Source organism: Muntiacus reevesi, chromosome 3 (genome assembly GCF_963930625.1).
Source record: "Muntiacus reevesi chromosome 3, mMunRee1.1, whole genome shotgun sequence".
NCBI lineage: Eukaryota > Metazoa > Chordata > Mammalia > Artiodactyla > Cervidae > Muntiacus > Muntiacus reevesi.
The window spans coordinates 4305609-4327153 of record NC_089251.1 but is presented as its reverse complement, the minus strand read 5'-3'; the positions used below and the strand labels follow the sequence as shown (position 1 = coordinate 4327153).

At 39.4% G+C, this 21545-nt stretch overlaps 1 protein-coding gene across 3 annotated transcripts in view; it reads right to left on the bottom strand.

The window, feature by feature from the left end:
- Positions 1–21545, bottom strand: part of SETX (senataxin) — a 76849-nt gene that overhangs the window by 21048 nt on the left and 34256 nt on the right. For all 3 annotated transcript variants that reach the window (XM_065928192.1, XM_065928194.1, XM_065928193.1), the window contains exons 8-15: positions 20094–20265; positions 19890–19977; positions 15278–19420; positions 8557–8656; positions 4974–5147; positions 2731–2963; positions 1547–1714; positions 800–956 (exon numbers count right to left, since the gene is read on the bottom strand). In XM_065928192.1, the coding sequence (XP_065784264.1) occupies positions 800–956; positions 1547–1714; positions 2731–2963; positions 4974–5147; positions 8557–8656; positions 15278–19420; positions 19890–19977; positions 20094–20265 (5235 nt within the window). The remainder of the gene's footprint in view (positions 1–799; positions 957–1546; positions 1715–2730; positions 2964–4973; positions 5148–8556; positions 8657–15277; positions 19421–19889; positions 19978–20093; positions 20266–21545) is intronic.

The window sequence follows — 21545 nt, the reverse complement described above, 5'->3', positions numbered from 1 at the left end:
ATAAAATTCAGCACCCATTCATAAAAAAGCTAATGAAAAAGGAATTTCTTTAACCCAATAAAGGGTATATACCAAATCCCACAAACATATATATCACATGCAATGGAAAAAAAAAAAATATTGAAAAAGAAGGAAAAAAGTTCTCTTTGCTGACAGAAATGTCATTTTCTAGCAAAAAAAGTTAAAAATCCAACCTAGACCCGGCATTTGTCCCACCTTCATCCAGCCTTGTTATACTGTCAATAGACACCTGAAAAAGTGCTTATTACCCTTTCTCAGGAAAAGCAAAGTGAAAATAGCACCCGTGCCCACTGTTTGGGAACTGTTCTCAGTGTAGGATCTGACACAACCACTTTCTAGAAGAATCTGGCACTATCTAGAAGATGCACTAATCCTTCAACCCAGCGTTTTCACTTCTAGGTGTGTACATGCTAGACCAGTGCTGTTTTGAGGTACACTTCACACTGTACTGAAAGCAGCACACTCACATTTCACCAATAAAATAGGTTTCACAAAACACTACTCACCCTCCCTCACTACCTATGCTCTAATCTTTTCTGTTTCCTTCTGTTCTGTTCTATCTTATTTAAGTATGCTGGTTCTGACCTCCCTAAATTGACCTCACAATCCACTGACCGGCCACAAGCCACACTGTGAGAGAAGCACTGTCCTGGAAGGCCGCGTGCATGAAATTCGGGAGATGCACATAAGCCAGAACTGGCTTAGTTTTTGTCATGCAAAGCTCCCCAAACTAAACACTGAAAACAAAACAAATTAAAAGCCCACATAAGTATCATACCCATAGGATTCTTCTTGTCTTTACACTTTTCTTTGAATTCAAGGATAATTTTTTTCATAAGTTCATCAACAGCTGCATTGGAAGGTGCACATACGAGGACACGGTTTTGCTTGATTTTGGCATTGGAGTTTTCATCTGAATGCCCCCTCCTTTGGTTCTGCAATTTGCATCAAACAAAAAATCCTGATGACTTCTATTACACAAAGTTATAGTTCTTTTCTACTTTCACATATATTCAGAAGTTCCTATAATAAAAGTAAAAAGTAACTGCACCTTACACTGATAACTAAAAAATTACTGTGGAACAGGTTCCACCCCAATACAAAATAAAAGGTTTTAAAAAAAATTACTCAGGCATAAAATTTTATCATTAACTTTTCTGAGCCTTACCTTATTATCCACTTATTTTATTCAATACTCAATCCAACCAAAATGCAGCCCAGGGATAGAAATATCCAGGATGGTCTCCTGGTATCGGCTGTGACCACTAACAAAGCCAGAAGACTACCATGCTAGCTAGCCCTTAGGAGTAACTGCACACAAGACAGTGTTTTCTGCCTTTTTATTTCTTATAACCTTCTCCATCTCTGCTACCCCTTTATCTGATATGGTTCCACACAGTATCAAAAGATACTCTAAAGTGAAGGGAAAAAAGGCACTTTAGTACTTATTCACACATTAGTTAAACCTAGTGACGTGAAATGATATATTCAATTAAGAACACTGCTGCCCTCACAAACACTTCACCTCTGTCAGCAGGCGGTACAGGATGCCAACAATGGTTTTTGATTTTCCTGTTCCAGGTGGACCATGAATCAGACAGATCTTGGCAACTGATGAGGAGTGTTTCACCATGGCATATGCAGTTTCTATCGCTTTCTTCTGGTCTTCATTGAAATCTTTTAAGTAGGCAACCTATATGAAAGACATTTTAGTGAGAATGACTTCTTTCTGCGGAGGCTCAGGAAAGCAAGACAGTGGAAAAATCTGTGTGAACTGCTCCTGTGCTTCATCAAACAGAAGCTTCATGATCAGGCAAGACTCCAAAATGACCTTTAATCTAAAAAGCGTGTTCACTACTGGAAAGAGTCACTTGCAAGTGTCTACAGGCTTCAGTCCATCTATAAACAATATTTTATCTGTGATTCTCATAAAGATCACAAACTGTTCTGTACTCTTCTTTTTATTTATTCTCTGATTCTTCCCATTTTAGTCGATTCTCTCCCTAGACAGTAAAACCATTCCAAGACTTTCTTCCCTAACACAAGTGACAGAGGGGAAAGAGCATGGATCCTGGTTCAGCTCCGAGTCTACCCCTCGGTTTCACTCTCAAGCTGTGTCTCCAAACTCACCTCTCTGGACTTCAGCGTCCACCCATTTTTATATGAATCTAGGACCCCTCAGAAGGTGAGAATTGACTAAGAAAACACACATGGAAGCCCGAACACGAGGAAGGGGTTCAAATAACATTTCTTTCTCTTCACCTGCCTCTGTGTTAACTTCCTGGAACTTATACACAATTTTATAATGAGAAATATGAGTTCACACAATACAACAACTTCATCTTCATACTGGCAACAATACCAAAGCTCCACTGGTCATTCAAATGCAAAATTCATTCCATTAAACCTATTCCTACTTACTCCTGCATTTTAACCACCTAAGTTAATTAAGTAGGATGTTCACCCTAACATTTTAATGTTGTTCTTCAAGCATATTTTCAATTTCTTACTGCACTCTACCTTCTTCCTGAGGTAAGCTGACTAACACAAAGACATACTTGACAACATTAAAGAAAACTAGGCACTAAAAATGTCACTGGGCATACATTGTGACTAATAAGTCTTTGCTGGGGACAAAAGGAACATGATGCTTTAACATTGTGACATAAAATGTTCTGACTTTCCCTGTATCAAATGGTCACCACTCACAATTCTCTCAGATGTTGTAGTTAGTAAATCTTTTGTACAGAAGTCCATGGGGTTTGGATTCAGAATGGCTCTGGCCAGTTGGTTCCGACCACTCAGCAAAGACATGGCTTTCAACTTCCTTTGTGTAGTCACCAGAGAGCTGATTACAAAGCATTTCACGAGTTCATTTAAATTGACTGGTAAATTATCTTGAGTCTGGATGGAAACCGAACACTCAGTCTTCCCATTACGCACTGTTACCAAGACAGAGAAAAAGCAATTTTGGTTACCAGTGAATGCAAGGTGTCCAGTTAAAAAGGTTATTCAGAACAAAGAGTTTTGTAACATGTTTTCTACACATCATTCAAATAATTTACTCAGTGAAGGTAAATTACTATTTATCTACTGAATGGCTCCTACAACCAGGCAACATTCCAGTCCTTGAGAGGCTTATTTTTTAGGAGGAGGAGGCAGGTAATCAAACAAACATGCCAGGTGATGGTAAGTAGTATGAAGAATGCAGAGGAGGGGGATGAGGAATTGATGAGGGATGTAAGGGAGTATTATGCAGACAAGAGAGTCAGGGAAGTCCTTCCTGATAAGATGACATTTGGGCAGAGACTTAATACAATGAAGCCATGCTGATAACTGGAAAACTACGTTACAGGCAGAGAATCAGCAACCGCAAAGGCAGCAAGGTGCCTGGATTATTGAGGAACAGAGAGAAGGCTGGTGTGCCGGAAGGAAGAGAGCTCGGAAGCCTGAGAAAGTACTGGTGGTTACTCCTCACAGGGCTCTGCAGTAATGACTCTGAACCTGACTGTGAGTCAGGTCAAGGGCTACAGGACAGCTCTGTGGAGGGAAGGGACCTGCTCTAACGCCTACATTAAAAGAATCACTTATGGTGAATCAAGAATAAACTACAATGGGAAGCGCAAAAAGACCACTTAATCCAGGTGAATCCAGGTCAAAGTGAAAGTCCTGTAGGCCAGGATGCAGTGAGAGAGGAGGGGCCAGGATGGAGGGTACACTGCAAAGGATGGGCCAGTAACAGGACTTCCTGATGAATTGGAAGGAGCCTGTGAGGGAAAGACTCAAGCATGACTCTGAGGTCTGGGGCTGAGCAACTGGGAGAACGGAGGTACTGCATCCTGTGATGGGAAAAACTGAAGCAACAGTAAATCAAGTGTTTTGAAGTAGATTTTAAATATCTAATAATCTCCAAATGGAGATGGCAGAGTATTAGATACATGAAGAGCTCAGGGAAGGAGGCCACCTTTGAAACAGAACTCTGGCAAATGTAGCCACCTGTGGGAGTCAAAAGCACAAAGTTATGTATCCCCACAGCTCCTCTTCTACACGCATGCTACACAAAGAGCTGAGCTGTGCTCACAGGAGTAAACACAGCACACCAGTTACAACGCAACACATTGCTGAACTCCAACAACTTTGTTGCTGTCTATAAGATGTAACACAAAAAGGTGAACGAATAATGAAATCATATTCTCCTCACATAACAGACTTAAAAAAGCAGCAATGTCTAAAGGGCAGCTTGGCATATATAAAGAATGTGGACTTCGCAATCAAATAAAATTAGGTTTCAATTTTGAACCTACCATTTAATACTAAGGGTGACCTTGGGTAAGTTATTCCACATCCCGACCTCTGATTTCCCAATAAGCAGGGAACAATTAATTCTGCTTTGCAGGGCTCTGGGAACAGATAGTAAATGTGCACAGGAGGACAGGGCACACCGTGTGGCATAGTTGGTACTCCTTAAATTCAAGCTAACATTATTTCTGTTCTGCTCCCTTAGGGAGAGAAGCCCCTACAACACAATGGAGGAGTGATAGAAACAGTAAAGCCCTCAAGGTGCCTTACAGTTAAGTTACATCTTTGGTCTGTTCATTAATAATTAGCCAGAAAATCAAAGCCGGAATGTGATTTAACAAACAGATGGCTTGCAAACTGTCTGTTTTATAACAAACACTGACAGATGAAGAATTTACTAGAAGGAGAAGACGACATTACAAAAGAAAGCTTTCAAATCTAAAGTCTAAAGCAAGAAATACTGGGCCTTTTCCACCTGAGTCTAGAAAATCTAAAAGAGGTCTCAGAAAGGTAAATCATCAACCTCACAAACACAAGTCTGATAAATGTACACCAGCTAAATGTAAATACATGGCTGGTAAAGCCTAATCTAGAAGGAAATGAGAAGACAAGTTTCTGACAGACTTCTCTACAGAGTCTCACTAGGTACTCACTGACTGAAGTACGGCGGAATTTATGAACATAGCCACAATAATATTCACAGGCATCCTCCAGATGACTCCACTCTAAATCTTTCTTCTCCTCATTGGGTCTTTCAGGAACCAAAAACACCAAATCATTTTCCTTTGGATGAAGCTGTTTAGCTAGTTCACATTCCTCAAGGTAAACTGTAAAACAGTGAGAAGTCAACATTTATCCTAACAGAATAAATTTACATGAGATTAACTAAAGGGATGTTAAACCCTTGTACTATGAATTCAAGCAAGTAGAGAAAGCTGGTAGACTTTGTATACACTTCAAAAATGATGGTCTAAGCCAGTGGGCATTTTCAAATATTGATCACAAAGTATTATAAAGTTTTTCTTAAAAACTGCTACACCACCAAAATAGATGAAGTCATAATATTCAAAAGGAGCTAATAAATTTTCTTTCCTTGAAACTTACCTTAGTTTTTAATCAAAAAATTCTCATTTTTGTGCCCTACTTTCAAAATCCCCGGAGAAAACCTGGAAACAAATCCAAGTACACAGAAGCATTTTGAGCCTACTAGTGGCATTACAAACAAGGGGAAAGGACAGCAGTAAAATAAATGGGGCTGGGAAAACAGCAAGCTCTAATTAAAAAGTTTAGTACCAACTCTGCCAATTCTCAACAAACGTCAACATTTTTTTCCTCTAAAACTTACACAGGAATGCAAAGGGACAAGAATAGCCAATATACTCATAAGGCAAAACAAGCTAAGAGGACTTGTTTACTAAAACGTATTCTAAAGCTTAACTAATCAAGCAACGTGACATGGGCACTGAGGTAGGCAAATGATCCAATAGAGAAAGGCGTCCAGAAAACATCACTGCATTAAACAGCCACTAGATTTATGGCAAATATGGCACTACAGACCATGAAGAAAGGATGGTCTTTTCAATTAACAGTAGTGGGATAATTACATCTCCATTAGAGAAAAAAAAGAAACATGGCCCCTACATCTTACTTATGCACAAAATCAATTCCAGGTTGACAAAACAGTGAAGCCTCTAGAAAAGGGATTGGTAAACTTTCTGTAAAAATCCAGATTTTTCTTTGCAGGCCACATATGGAGTCTGCTGCATATTCATCATCACCATCTTTTTTTCAAAACCTTTAAAAAATATATAAAAACCTTACTCTAGGGCAATATAAAAACAGGATATGGGTAGATGTGCAAGTTGTTGTTTGCTGGCACCAGATCTAGATGTTAAGATAATATATTTATGACCTGCAGCAGGGAAAGGTTTCTTCAAGAGTCATAGAGCATTCCATAAAAAAATACACAAATGCATTTGTTATGTTAAAAATAAATTCTAAACAAGAATTTTAAAGACATCTCTACGAGTGTCATAATGCAAGCCAAAGTGGGAGAATGGTTTATATCCAAATTATACAAAGAACGCGATACAAATCAGTAAGAAAAAGACAACAGAAAATGAACAAGTCTTCTGGTTTCCCCAAAGAGGTTACTTAAGCATCTACTAAATATATGAAAAAGGTGCTCAAGCTCATTGATAGCAAAATAAAACCACAAATGGCCATCAGTAAGCACACACCGTAAGATACAAATGTGCTAGTATAAACATGAAACAATGTGACTCCCATACACTGGTGGGGGTGCATAATTTCTGTATAAACTGGCTTGGGATTATCTACTTCAATTGAACTCATACAATTCATTTCAGGAGACAAGACTACAAAAATGCCTTCACATGACACTACAGACACATGAATGACCACAGTGGCATTATTCATAAAATGCCATGCGTAAAAGAGTTACTAACATAGTAGGCCTGAGGCTTCTGTCCTTAGAAAGCTTACAAGTTGCCCCCTCCCCATTGGCATCTGAGAACTTGGATTTCCAGACAGTTCTCATTCACTGATGACAATGGTGCGCTGCATCTAACCTGTTTGACAAATTCTTTCTCTGTGGTTTATGTCAAATAACCACTTTGCTTCTGGAAAGTTATGAATCTGGAATAGGCAGAGGGTGTTGCAGGCACTGAGTCCCTCAGTTTCCCTGGTAGGTAATAGGTCCCACGTATTGTCACACCTCACTAGTGGGACAATTAAGTGCCTATTTGTGTGACTCCACTGGGAAAGGACTTTTGAAGGTTGCTCCTGATCTGCTTTAGACTTCACCCACGTGCTTAGTCCCCTTTGCTAATTTTGTTTTGTATCCTTTCACAATAAGAAGTCACAGCCATGAGCATGAATATAATTCCTGTGAGTCATCCTAGTGATCTCTGAACCTGGGTCCTGATACATAGACCAAAACTGATGGAAAAAATGCCCATTAATAGAAGCTCCCTGGTGGTCCAGTGGTTAGGACAAGCCGCATGGCTTGACCAAAAAATAAAATAACAATCTCCATCAATGTAAAACTGTGATGTAGTTATACACTGAAATACCACAGCAATGAAAACAAATACTGAAGATACACACAAAATTGATGAATGACACACATGTTAAATGAAAGAAGTCAGAAACAAGAGAAAAGACTATGTGATTCTATCATATAATCAAGATAAATGGCAGATAAATCAGTTACTTAAACATTAAAAAGAAATATAAAACTACTACAAGAAAATATGAAACTATTTAATTTCTAAAACCAAAATTTGAACAGTAAAGTTTACGAACATAAGAGGATTAAAAACTGCCTCAAAAACCAAATGTGAAACTAAACACAAATAATGAAATAATGAAATAATAAAAGTTATAACAAATGCATACGAATAAGAAGAAAACAAACTCCCTAACAGAAAAATGACAAATGGTATGCAGAGACAACTATGTGCCCCTTTTCTACCCCCAAGAATATAAAAGACCACTAAAGATTTGGGGACAAAATGTGTAACCTCAAATGAGATACAGTTTCCATGTAAAACTGGCGAAGTTGAAACTAGCAAATGAGGAGAGATACATTCTTACGTTCTTATGTTAGACTTAACAATGGAATTCTTTTTGGTAGACAGAGGCAATATGAATCAAAAGTCTTAAAATGCATACACTGTGATCCAGGCAAAAGGATTTATTCAGTTTAATAGTGAAAAACCATAAACAATATACATATCTAGCTAGAAATTGGTTAAACAGAACTATGGAACATGCTAACAATGGAATAATTACAAATACTGAAAAGACATTTACAACAGATTAAGTGAAAATAAGTCAAACGTAAGCTTCATGAAGGCAGAATTTTATGTTTTCATCCAAGCTACATATCTGGCATCTAGAATCACACACTATCAGGCAGTACACAGGCAATGAATATTTGCTGAGGTAAGTAAATGAAAAACAGCACACAACAGGCAAACTAACCCTACCCCTCACCTCCTCCCCACACTTCACACAGAAGCAGCAGCAAGTCTAGCAGTAATACATGCACTACTAATTATCCTCATTAAGTAAGACTTTAAACATATTCTACATAAGATTCAACTTAGGAAACCTATATCCCAGAAAATTCAAACAATTATCCTGTTCCCTCAAAAGAAATCTCTCCAATTATTACATGACACAGCCCAAGTTACTTGAGAAAGAACTTACCCACAAACTCCCAGTATTTTTTATAATCACCAGGAAATTTTCGTAAATGCAACTGATGGAATTTCTGTTTGTTTGGAGAGTTGATCCATTCCTGTGCCACCTTAGCAAAGCAAAAAAAAGCAAATTAAGAAGGCAAAAACATCTGAAAAATTTTACAAAGTAAGCAACAACAAAATCCAGAACCTAGAAATCCCAGGTGACAGAAATAGTAAAAAATTAACTTGGGACTTCTGGTCTCCAGCTTAGTATGTATGGAACTTAAAAATCACCAGTCCATCCTAACAAGTATAAAGAGACAAAAAGGTGGATACAGGCAATCAAGACTTACCAGAGCAGAAACTCTTAAGTAGAAACCTCCATGCCAGGAAGAAACCTGAACTGGATTTGACAAACTGTTGGAGGCTCAGTATAAACAACTCTGAATGCTTAAAAACTCTAGGGCGACCCAGTCATAAGGGATATACCACACTCTGCTGAGTTTCACATCTAGAAGCTCTCACAGGCCCCCACAGCAAATGTAAGAGAAAATTCCCTGTGTCCTTCGGTGGGGGAGGAGGAGTGGATATAGCAGTGTTGACGGTTGGGAATTGAAGAACCATTTAAAAATACATCAGAGTATTCTGACCTTGTAAAAAAACTTTCACTAGAGGATAATTGCTTTACAATGTTGTGATTTCTGCTGTATAACCACCTCAATCATCTATTAAATATATATCCCCTCCTTCTTCAGCCTCACTCCCACCTCCATTCTGACCTTCTTAACACGGCTTTGATCTATACAAAAACTATTTTATGAGAGCCAAACTTGCTGGATGACAACGGGTGAGATGGCTGGATGGCATCGCCAACCCAATGGACATCAGTCTGAGCAAGCTCCAGGAGTTGATGATGGCAGGGGAGCCTGGTGTGCTACAGTCCATGGGGGTCATAGAGTCGGAGACAACTAAGCAACTGAAGTGAACTTAAACTTGCTAGGCTTTTAACAGAGCCTAACCTACTTGGGGGAAGAAAACCTACTCCAGCCCATTCTAGTCATCCTGTCTCACCTGAGGAGGCAGGGAGAAACCAAGATGAATGAGTGTGAAAGCCAGAGGCAAAGGTTCACTAAAAGAGCGACACCTGGGCTTCCCTGGTGGCTTACAGGTAAAACAATCCAGCTGCCAATGCAGGAGACATGGGTTAGATCCTTGATCCCGGAAGATCCCATATGACAGGGAGCAACCAAGTGCTTGAGCCACAACTATTGAACCTGTGCTCTAGAGCTCAGGAATTCCAACACACCCTAGAACTTGTGCTCTGCAATAAGACAAGCCACTGCAATGAGAAGCCCTTGCACCACAACTAGAGAGCAGCGCCCACTTGCCACAACCAGAGAAAAGCCCAAGCAACAACGAAGACTCAGCACAGCCAAAAAATTAAAGACTGACAGCTTATCATAGGACTGTGGCAGGCTCTCCCTTCCCCCATACCTCAGTACTAATTACTAAAGGTCTATTTACTGCTCTTCTTTTTATTTAATAGATCAAATCCACCTTACAACAAAAAATAACTGCATTCTCAAACGCAAAAACACACAGTTTGAAGAGACTGAACAAGCATCAAAACTAGTCAGATATAGCAGGAGTATTGAAATTGTCAGACCAACAATTTTTCAAAAATAAAAAACTATTAATTTATATACTAACTTTAAAGGAAAAAGTAGCCCATAAACTAATAGGTGGATAAAGTAATGAATGAGATGTCAACTCTGAAAAAGATCCCAAAGGAAAAGCTAGAGATTAAAAACACTAACAGAAATGAAGAATGCCTCTGCTGGGCTCATTAGAACAATGGACACTGCTGAGGAAAGAATCTCTGAGATTTAGGATGCAGCAACAGAAACTACCAAAGCTGAAAAACAAAATGAGGAAAAAAGCCACACTCCAGAATATCCAAGAAGTGTGCCACGATGCCAAATGGTGCAGCATACACATAATGGGGATATGGGGGGGGGGGGGGGGGGCGGAAAGAAGCAGCACCTGAGACTATGACGACTCAGGTTTCCAAAATTAATATCAGACCCCAAATCACAGATCCAGGAAGCTCAGAGACCAAGCAGAATAAATGCCAGAAACTATACCTTTAGGAATCATATCATACCATATTCACACTTTAGGAATGTGAAATATTAAAGATAGAAAAAAATCTTGAAAGAAGCTAGTGAGGAAATTAACACCCTATCGCAGAGAATATTAAGAACGACATTCGACTTCTCTTCAGAAAAATGCAAGCGAGTGAAACATTTAAGATGACTTAGAGAAAAAAACCTACCAGCCTAGAATTCTAAATCCTGCAAATTATCCTTTAAAAGTGAAGGAGAAATAAAGATCTTCTCACACAAAATTTGAGGGCATTTGTCACCACTGCACCTATCGTGCAAGAAAAGTTAAAAGATATCCAAAGAGAAGGAAAATTATATAGGTCAGAACTCAAAGCTACATAAACAAAGGAAGACCATCAGAGTATGAATACATGAAGGCAAAATTAAAACCTTTGTTTCTTACTTTTAATTCATGTAACAGATAATGATAGCTTATTCAAAATAATAGCAACAACATATTCAACTATGATTCAACACATATACAACTACGTGTGTGTGTGTGTGTGTGTGTGTGTAACGTAGGCCTATGTGTATGTGAAACAAATGACAGCAATGATACATTGGATGACAAGGAAAAATCAGGACTATTTTGTTATTGTAAGGTAGACACACTATCCATGAAGTGTTATCTGAACACAGACTTAGTTGTAAATATATACTACTAACTCTAAGGCAATCACTAAAAAAAAATTTTTGTTGATATTCTAAGGATAGAGAGAAAATAAAATTATATAAAATGCTCAATTAAAACCACAAGAGCAGGGTCAATAAAAACAGGAATAGACAACAAGGGTAACAAATAGAAAATAGTAGCATGTACAGTTAGCATGCTGAAGCTAAAGCTCCAATACCCTGGCCACCTGATGTGAAGAGCTGACTCACTGGAAAAGACACTGATGCTAGGAAAGACTGAGGGCAAGAGGAGAAGGGGGTGACAGAGGATGAGATGGTTGGATGGCATCACTGATTCAATGCACATGAATCTGAGCAAATTCTGGGAGATAGTGGAGGACAGGGAAGCCTGGCATGGGGTTGCAAAGAGTTGGACATGACTGAGCGACTGAACAACAACAAATCCTTTCATCGTAAACATTTCTATTAATAGCTCTTTTTATGTGAACCGGCAGACAACATTATTGGCCTCTTCGTGGATCACAGCCTTGTCGTGATGAAGGAGCTTATGTAACTAAATGAAGCCACTAACATGCTGTGCAGGGTTACCCAAGAGAGACAGATCTGAGTCAAGAGTTCTGACAAACGGTGGTCCACTGCAGAATGAAATGGCAACATACTCCAGCATTCTTGCCTGGAGAACCCCATGGACAGTTCAGTTCAGTTTAGTCGCTCAGTCGTGTCCGACTCTTCGTGACACCATGCACCGCAGCACACCAGGCCTCCCTGGTCCATCACCAACTCCCAAAATTTACCCAAACTCCTGTCCACTGAGTTGGTGATGCTATCTAACCATCTCATCCTCTGCCGTGCCCTTCTCCTCCTGCCTTCAATCTTTCCCAACATCAGGGTCTTTTCAAACGAGTCAGCTCTTCACATCAGGTGGCCAAAATATTGGAGTTTCAGCTTCAGCATCAGTCCTTCCAATGAACACCCAAAACTGATTTCCGCATGAAAAGACAAAAAAATATGATAAATGAAGATGAGCTTCCCAGGTTGGAAGGTGTCCAATGCACTACTGGGGAAGAGCGAAGGGCAATTACTAACAGCTCCAGAAAGAAAGAAGAGGCTAGGTCAAAGTGGAAACAATGCTCAGCTGTGGATGTGTCTAGTGGTGCAAGTCAAGTCTGATGCTGTAAAGAGCAATAATGCACAGCAACCTGGAATGTTAGGTCCATGAATCAAGATAAATTGGACATGGTCAAGCATGAGATAGCAAGAGTGAACATCAATATCTTAGGAATCAATGAACTAAAATGCATGGGAATGGGAGAATTTAATTCAGATGACCATTTTATCTACTACTGTGGGCAAGAATCCCTAAGAAGAAATGGAATAGCCCTCACAGTCAACAAGAGTCTGAAATGCAATACTTGGGTGCAATCTCAAAAATGACAAATCTCAGTTCATCTCCAAGGCAAACCATTCAACATCACAGTAATTCAAGTCTACAACCCAATCACTGACATCAAAGAAGCTGACCAGTTCTATGAAGACCTTCAACACCTTCTAGAAGTAACAAGAAAGATGTCCTTTTCATTACAGGGGATTGGAATGCAAAAGTAGGAAGTCCAGAGATAGGCACAATAACAGGCAAGTTTGGCCTTGAAGTATAAAATGAAGCAGGACAAGGATAACACACAGTTTTGTCAAGAGAACATACTGGTCACAGCAAACACCCTTTTCCAACAACACAAGAGACGTAGACATTTCACGAGATGAACATTATGAAATCAGACTGATTATGTTCTTTGTAGCCAAAGATAGAGAAGCTCTTTACAGTCAGTAAAAACAAGACCTGAAGCTGACTATGGCTCAGATCATGAGCTTCTTATTGCAAAATTCAAGCTTAAATTGAAGAAAGCAGGAAACCACTAGGCCATTTAGGTATGACCTAAATCAAATCTCTTATGATTACACAGTGGTGACGATGAATAGACTCATGGGATTAGATCTGGTAGACTGAATGCCTGAAAAATTATGGACAAAGATTCATAACACTGTACAGGAGACAATGACCAAAACCATCCCAAAGAAAAAGAAATGCAAAAACGCAAGGTGGTTGTCTGAGAAAAGCTTTAGAAGTAGCTGAGAAAAGAAGAGAAGCAAAAGGCAAGTGAGAAAGCGAAAAATGTACTCAACTGAATTCAGAGTTCCAGAGAATTGCAAGGAGAGATAAGAAGGCCTTCTTAAATAAACAGTGCAAAACAAAACAACAGAATGGGAAAGACTAGGGATCTCGTCAAGAAAATTGGAGATGCCAAGGGAACATTTCATGCAAACATGGGCCCAAGTAAAGGACAGAAACAGCAAGGACCTAACAGAAGCAGAAGAGATTAAGAAGAGGGGGTAAAGGTCAACATCAATCAGCCACAGGTATACCTATGTATATAAAACTCTTGGAGGAAATTATAAAACTCTCGGAGGAACACTCTTTGACATACATCACAGAAAGATACTCTTTGACCCACCTCCAAGAGTAATGAAAATAAAAACAAAAATAAGTGAGACCTAGGTTAAACTTAAAAGTTTTGCATAGCAAAGGAAACTAAACAAAATGAAAAAGCAAGCCCTCAGACTAGGAGAAAATAACTGCAAATGAAACAACTGACAAACGATTAATCTCCAAAATACACAAGCAGCTCATGCAGCTCAACAGCACAAAAACAACCCAATCAAACAGTGGGAGAAAAGACCTAAACAGACATTTCTCCAAAGAAGACATACAGGTGGCTAATAAACACATGAAAATATGCTCAACATTGCTTGTTATTAGAAAAATGAAAACCAAACCTACAATGAGGTATCACCTCACACTGGTCAGAATGGCCATTATCAAAAAATCTACAAATAATAAATGCTGGAGAGGGTGTAGAGAAAAGGGAACCCTCTTGCACTGTTGGTGGGAATGTAAACTGATATAGCCACTACGGAAAACAGTATGGAGATTCCTTAAAAAACTAGGAATAAAACTACCACATGACCCAACAATCCCACTACTGGGCATATAACCCTGAGGAAATCATAACTGAAAAAGACCTATGTACCCCATGGTTCATTGCAGCACTATTTACAATAGCTAGGACATGTAGGCAATCTAGATGTCCATTGACAGATAAATGAATAAAGAAGTTATGGTACATATACAATGGAATATTACTCAGCCATAAAAAGGAATGCATATGAGTCAGTTTTAATCAAGTGGATGAGCCTGGAATATAGAGTGAAGTCAGTCAGAAAAACAAATACTGACTATTAATGCATACATATGGAATCTAGAAAAATGGTACTGATGAACCTATCTGCAAGGCAGTAATGGAGACACAAACATAAAGAGAGTTGTGGACACAATGGGGGAGAGAGAGGGATGGACAAATTGAGCTGAAACATATACATCACCACATGTACAATAGCCAGGGGGAATCTGCCGTACGGTTCAGGGAGCTCGGTCCAGTGCTCTGGGACACCTAGAGGGGGAGGATGGGGTGGGTGGTTCAAGAGGAGGGACATATGCATACTCATGGCAGATTCACGCTGATGTATGGCAGAAACTAACACAATATTGCAAATTATCCTCCAATTAAAACAATTTTTTTAAACATAATTAAATGCAGATGGAGACTATCTCCTCTGAGAAGTCTTCCCTTTCCTTTGCACTGAAAAACATTTCCTCCTTTGCCACTCCTTGACTGTGTCTGTAAGTTCCAGAAGGGCAGAGATTAGGAAAGTACTGCTATTTCCTCTGTATGACCAACATCTAGAACAGTGCCTGGCACAATGTCTGTTCAACATGACATTTACAAGTTACACCTAAATCAAAATGCAGTAAGTTAATTTAGCTGTTCTCTTAGCATGATAAAGAAAGGCAATTTCAAAATCTGGATGTATATGATTAAAACATATACTTACCGTTTCAAAAGTATTCAGTACCACCAAAGGGAAAAACACACTAAAATAATCTCCACAGTCTTGAAACCTGATAGGCACCCGTCTCGTGATGGACTGACACAGACTCAACGGGGGCCCACACTGATCAAAGTTCACAAACATCTCGTATCTCCATTTCAAGACCTCTTTTATGAAAGTATCACAGATGGACTGGGGTGACGTGAGAATGTTTACTGGAGAGGAAGTCAAAAAAGATCTGCTTTCCCCAAATGGAACGCTTGAAACTTGCCTGTTGGAGTTATCTGGAGTCTGAGCAGGGAAAACATTGCACAGACCTTTCACTTCAGCCACTGGCTTCAGAGACACCAGAAGGGGTGGCTGTGGTCCTTTCAGAACAGACTGTGCCCCACTTGACTTATTTTTCAGAGATGATGGGACGGCTGCGGTACTTTCCAAAGACTTGGAGAGACCAGCAATCCGTGAAGTACTGCTTGAACTAAAAACCTTGGTCGTGGAAGGTCTCGAACGTTTTGATACAGACAGAGGCAAGCCAGGTTTACGAAATACATCTTCATCTGTGGCTTTAGTTTTTGAGTGTTTTGAGCAGTACTCACCCGGGTTTTTCAGAGCTTCAACACAATCTTTGTACTTACATTTTGTGTTACTCAAAGATTCCAACTGAGGCCGACTAACACAACCTTCCTCTCCCTGGATTGTATCTTTTCCAGGAATGACTTCAATGAGTTTATCATTCTCTCTCTCGATTTGTGAACATAAATCCATGTCTTCAGGGTCACGCTGTGTTAAGAATATATTATCTTCCTCTATGTCACTGCTGAATTCAGACTCTCCCTCTTTCACAGTCGCCATCTCTAAACGATGAACTGTCAGGTCACCTCTGCCTAATGGGTCCTCTGAGGTAGGAACAATGACTTCATTTGTTGCTATTCTTCCATTTACCATGACAGGGTTACACTGGTTTGCTTTCACAGGTTCTGTTTCAGAAGACTGACAAGTTATTAACTGTTTTCCCTTATTGTTAGCAGTCACCTCGGCTCCTCCATTATGACTATAATCTGACTTATTTGATTCTGGCACAGAACTCTGTGCGGCATGTGGCCCTGCTCGTGTCATATCTGTACTTTGACAATCAAAACGTTCTTGTCTGTTTTGCTGTGATTTGGATCTCATCTGCCTTTGCATCTGAAGGTCTTGACTCGTCAGCAGTTTCTTATTATTTCTGACAGAGAGAGTCTGAGGAGAAATTAACTTCGTCTTTTTCCGGGTATCCACTACTCCAACAGTTTTGCCATGGTCACGCAGCTGAACTATACACTCTAAAGATCGCTGGGACAATTCAAACGCCCTACGAGGAGCCTTTTTCAGGCCAAGTTTCTCAACTGTTGAAGTTGGTTCAGGACACTGGCGAAATTTCTTTGGCGGCACAATAGCAGGAGTTGTTCTACAGCTTATGTAATGGGAGCTTTTACTCTGCCCTTTCTTGGTATCTGAATGGGATTTCTTAGAAGTTTTAACCACTGGAACTTTCCTGACAGGTTTGGAATACGTGCGAGGCTTTGGAGGAGACTTCTTTGGGGAAACCGCAGCGTTTCTCTGAACACTTGAACTGGGAACTGTAGACCTTGTGTCTACACCTTTAAAATCATTTTCACTCAGATTTCCCTTGTTAGTATCAGACTGATCCTCATTTTTGACAGAAGATGAAGAAGGCCTTAGAGGATCTTCAGCTATAGGTTTTTCATATCTTCTTCTCTTGGGTTTTTTTACTTCAATTTCACAAAAGTTCTCAATAGAAGTACTACTACTATGTGCTTTTGTGCGCTCTTCAAAGTTCTCTGCTACTTTTTTAATGACTTCTTCAGATACATAATCTGTCTCATAACCCCAATCATTTGCAGTATCATCCACATAACTCAAGCATGGATTTTTTTCATTCTCTTGAGCTGAATTCTTGTCTGGTTTCTCATCTTGCCAAACTGAAAACACTTCACATGGAGTCTCAAACTCAAAAAACTGAGAATCAGATTCCTCAAACTGCAAAAGGGACACTGGATTTTCTTCCTTTATTACCTTCTGTTCCACATTTGTGTTAGCTATTGAAGTATGTTGCTCTGGACATTCTTTCTCAATGCATGCTTTGATCTCTTTCATGTGTTTCTTCAAACCCAGAATTCTTTCCTCATCATCATCGTCATCAGAATCTGAAATGATAATAACCTGTGCATGGCAGGTTTCCCTGATACTTTGGTTTGCTGTGAAACATCTTTTCTCATCTTTTACTTTCCTTTGTATCTGGGATGAACTTTTTTGAGTTGAATCTGATGGGAACTTAGTAACACTGGCTTGAGCTATTAAAGATAATCTGTGGAGGTCTCTGTCTACCTGAGAATCCGTTAAGGTGTCAGGCTGTGGACTGCTGCTAAGGTTCTGTTCTCTTAAATTAGAAGAAAATGGATCAGTGCTCCTACTAATTTTCCTCTCTCTCAATTCATGACCAGTCAGAGGCTCTTTAAAGGGAGATGCTTTCGTCATGCAAGTGCTGGTCATTTCTGTGTGTGTCACCAAATCTTTGGTATCAACATGAGATTCCTGTATTTGACAACTATCTTTAGGGGTAGAGAAAATATCTAACTTTTCTTTCTTTACTTCTTCCTTTCTCAGCAGTAAACAGCTTTGAGATTTTTGTTCTCCATTTTTATCATCCAGAATACCGTTTGGGACTAAAGAAGGATTGCATATGTTTCCACCTCCTTTCTGACCTCCTGTACCCTTCTTTGAATAGAAACTCTCAATACTAGATACAGTCAGGTTTTCCTCTAAACTGATACTTCTCCTGTGTTGCTTTTTTATTACATGTGACAACTTAGCACAGACTCCATCTTTATGTGTCTTAGATTTTTCTTTTGAGCTCTTGCCAAGACCACCATCCTTTAAAGAGAAGTCCTCATTAGAGGCAGACACTTTTTCCAGAGAGTCTGTGCTAGAAACAGTCAACAAGCGCCTTGATATTATTATTCCTCTGTCAAATACTTTTTCTGAACCATTTCTTAAAGTACCATTCTGTGGGGTATACGAGGAATTCTCTTTTACAGATTTATATTTCCCTGTACTTATTTTAACTTGATTTTGAACTCTTTCACAGGCAAGGTTTTTACTACTCAGCTTAAAACATGACTTAGCTGAGAGGTGGTCTTCTAGTTTCAAATCTTTTGTATAATATGGTTCTTTATTCTCTTCTATGGCATTATTTGCTTTGCTCAAAATACTCTCTTGCACTTGGTAAGTATCAGCTTTCATTGGTTCTTTAGAAAATGTTGGGCTGGAATTTTCCAGACAGTGCCCATCTCTTTCAGACTTCTTCCCTATTTGTTCACTGTCTTCTTTATAAGATGCAGGAGGCGTCTTGCATGCAGGATTCAGATCCACAAAAGGGCTACACTGAGGTACTTTGAATTTTATGTTCCTAATAATTTGCTTCAAACAAGCCTGCAGCTCATGGGTTTCCTGACTAGTCAGCTGCCAGCCTAAAGACAAATTCCCTCGCAGGAACAAGTTGAGCTTGTCCCAGAAGCGCTTACACAGTGTCTGCTGCCCAAGCTGATAGCCTTCCTTCAGGAGGCTTCTGATCAGCTGCACACAAGCCAGCTGCACAGAGTTGGAGGGCATCGAATGCAGCGACAGCGATGATATCATTGCTGTGCCTTTCGAGCAGTTTCCAGACGACTTCTCAGAACTCCGCGCAAACGCTGTGGTCGGGAGCTTGGCACACTTCACCACAGCCTCCACCCACTGCTGGGAACTAACCCACAGCAAATGTAGACATTTTTTATTTCTATGCAGTTCAATCACGGACACCAAAATCAGAAGGAAAAACTCAGTGACTTTGTCGCACACAGCGTCTGTCTGGTTGAGAACATCTTTGACTTCAGAGTATAGATGGTGAATAACCTCCACTATGTAAGCCACACCCAGATCCTTCAGGTCCATGAGGGATTGCACGAAAGGGATGAACCACAGAAATGTGCTGTTATGAACACGCATGTCCTGGCCAATATCTGACTGGAGCACGTTAGCTAATGTTTCCATTTCTTCATACATGTTAGGACAATAATCGGGGCAAATGGCTGATCTCCACCCTGAATCCTAAAATGAAAGAGATACAGACATTCAGATAAACAAGCACCATTCATGGCTGCTTGACACACAAGTTGTAAACAAGAAAACATATTGCTCAATTGTCCTGTTTTGGTACACATATATGGACCCCCAAGAAATTGAAAACAGTTCAATTTTGAAGCTAAAGTTTCATGAAAAGCTTAAATTTACAAAACCTCCATGCACTCTGACATTCTTTCCATCAGCTCGTTCTGATTTCCAGTCATGTGATTTATCTCCCCCATGCCATAAACATTCCACCCTTCCTAACCATACCTAAAAATTTCAAAGTGTGCCCATTTTTTCCCAATTACCACTGTTCAATCAGAAAAATTTTATGCAACAGTTGATTCAGAATAGCTATATACCATAAAATCAGCACTGTAAGTGATCACTGCACTGTCTACACTATATAAAGGCAATATAGTATCATCTGAACTCTAAAAATGCTTTATACCTTTTTGGTCTTTTCAGGATTGTAATTGTACACAATCTGGCTGCAAGTCACCATATCATCCAAATACGACTCCGGCTCTAACTTGGTCCTTAAAAATATTAAGAATAAATAGAAATTACTGAACTAAAGGGGGAAAAAATCCTGTCAATTAATAGACTTCCTTATGCAGACTGTTTGATATCCTGACACGGGAACTGAACAAACCTCATAGAGCTGTTCCGTATATTCTGGATCTCTCTATTGTAGCTCACGTTGTTAATAATGGTTTGAAATGCTTCAATAGGATCAATAAGTTGACCCCAGACCTTAGATCCAAGGCGATCCAGAATCACCATGAAACAGTGTAACGCTGGCCAGAAAGGATCCACACTATCATCTGAAACACAATGGAGTAATTGCCAAATTAAAAAACAATTTTAAAAAGTACTAAAATACACTGAGAATTAAGCACCCTTTACCTGGGTAGCAACAAAACTGAAAGCAAAGCAGGAAGTAATTTAAGCACTGCCAACTACAGGTTTTAGAAAGCTGGCAAACATTTAAGTAGTGTTTGCATTTTTTTAAAAGCAATACACCTTGGTTAAGAAATTTTTTCATGTGGAACAAACTGAGATAGTCTAGATAGATAAACTCAACTTTCTCACCCTGTTTGCCACACCTTGAAGAATCTTTCCTACTCTGCTTCTTCCAGACCTTTATATTCCCATCCTTCAATAAATAGCAGAAGTGAGGAAGAGAGAAGTAAGAAAAGCTTGGTATCTCCAGATCTAAACAAAGTTCATGATACAAGAAATCCTGAATTGTCTCATCTGGCTGGTGTACGAGATTGAATCCCAGTGGCACTGGACAAGCAGAAATACACTCTTTTCATCCACGTCTGTCTCAATGTGGCCTTGTTATTTCCATTCCATCCAACTGGCAGGAATACCCACTACTCCCATACTCTTGGCACCCAGTCGCTTCCCTCTTCACTATGTGCAGTGGCAAAACACTGACCCACTTACAGACCTTAAACTGCTCCTCACTGTTTCCTAAGGAAATGTAAATTTCTCAGTCAAGCACTTATAAGATCTTACTCTGTTCTTCTCAGATTTATTTTTCCATACTAAAGATAAACCATCTATAGCAAAAAAAAGGATCGCTGGCTTTTCCCAAGTAAGAACTAGAACAGCTTCACTATTAGTACCACCAATCAAAAAAAAAAAAACCAAACAAAAAACTTCCTATCCTTCCTTCCTTACAGTTCAGCTCAATTATCTCCCCCTGCAGCAAACACTCCCAGTCATTTGACCTTCCACAGGGTTCTTAGACTCTACTTTAAAAAAAAAAAAAATCATAGTCATTTGTGCAGAACTTCTCATATACTTTTTTTATCCTACACTGCAGCTATCTTTTGTCTAGCAAGCTCTCAAATATGAAGTCATCAGTAAGATAAAGACAATTACAGAAAGTTTCCTAAAGAGGTGACTCATTCTGAAGCACGTTAGGGGAGCTGGATTAACAGAGAGAACAGAAACGCATGTGCAAAGCACTGGGAAAGAAATGAACAAATTACTTAGTAAATTCTGGTAAGTGAATTAGTAATAACCTTGATCAGAAATAATCTCACAAGAAAATACACGTGATCAAAGAAATAGTAACAGTTACACATTTCTT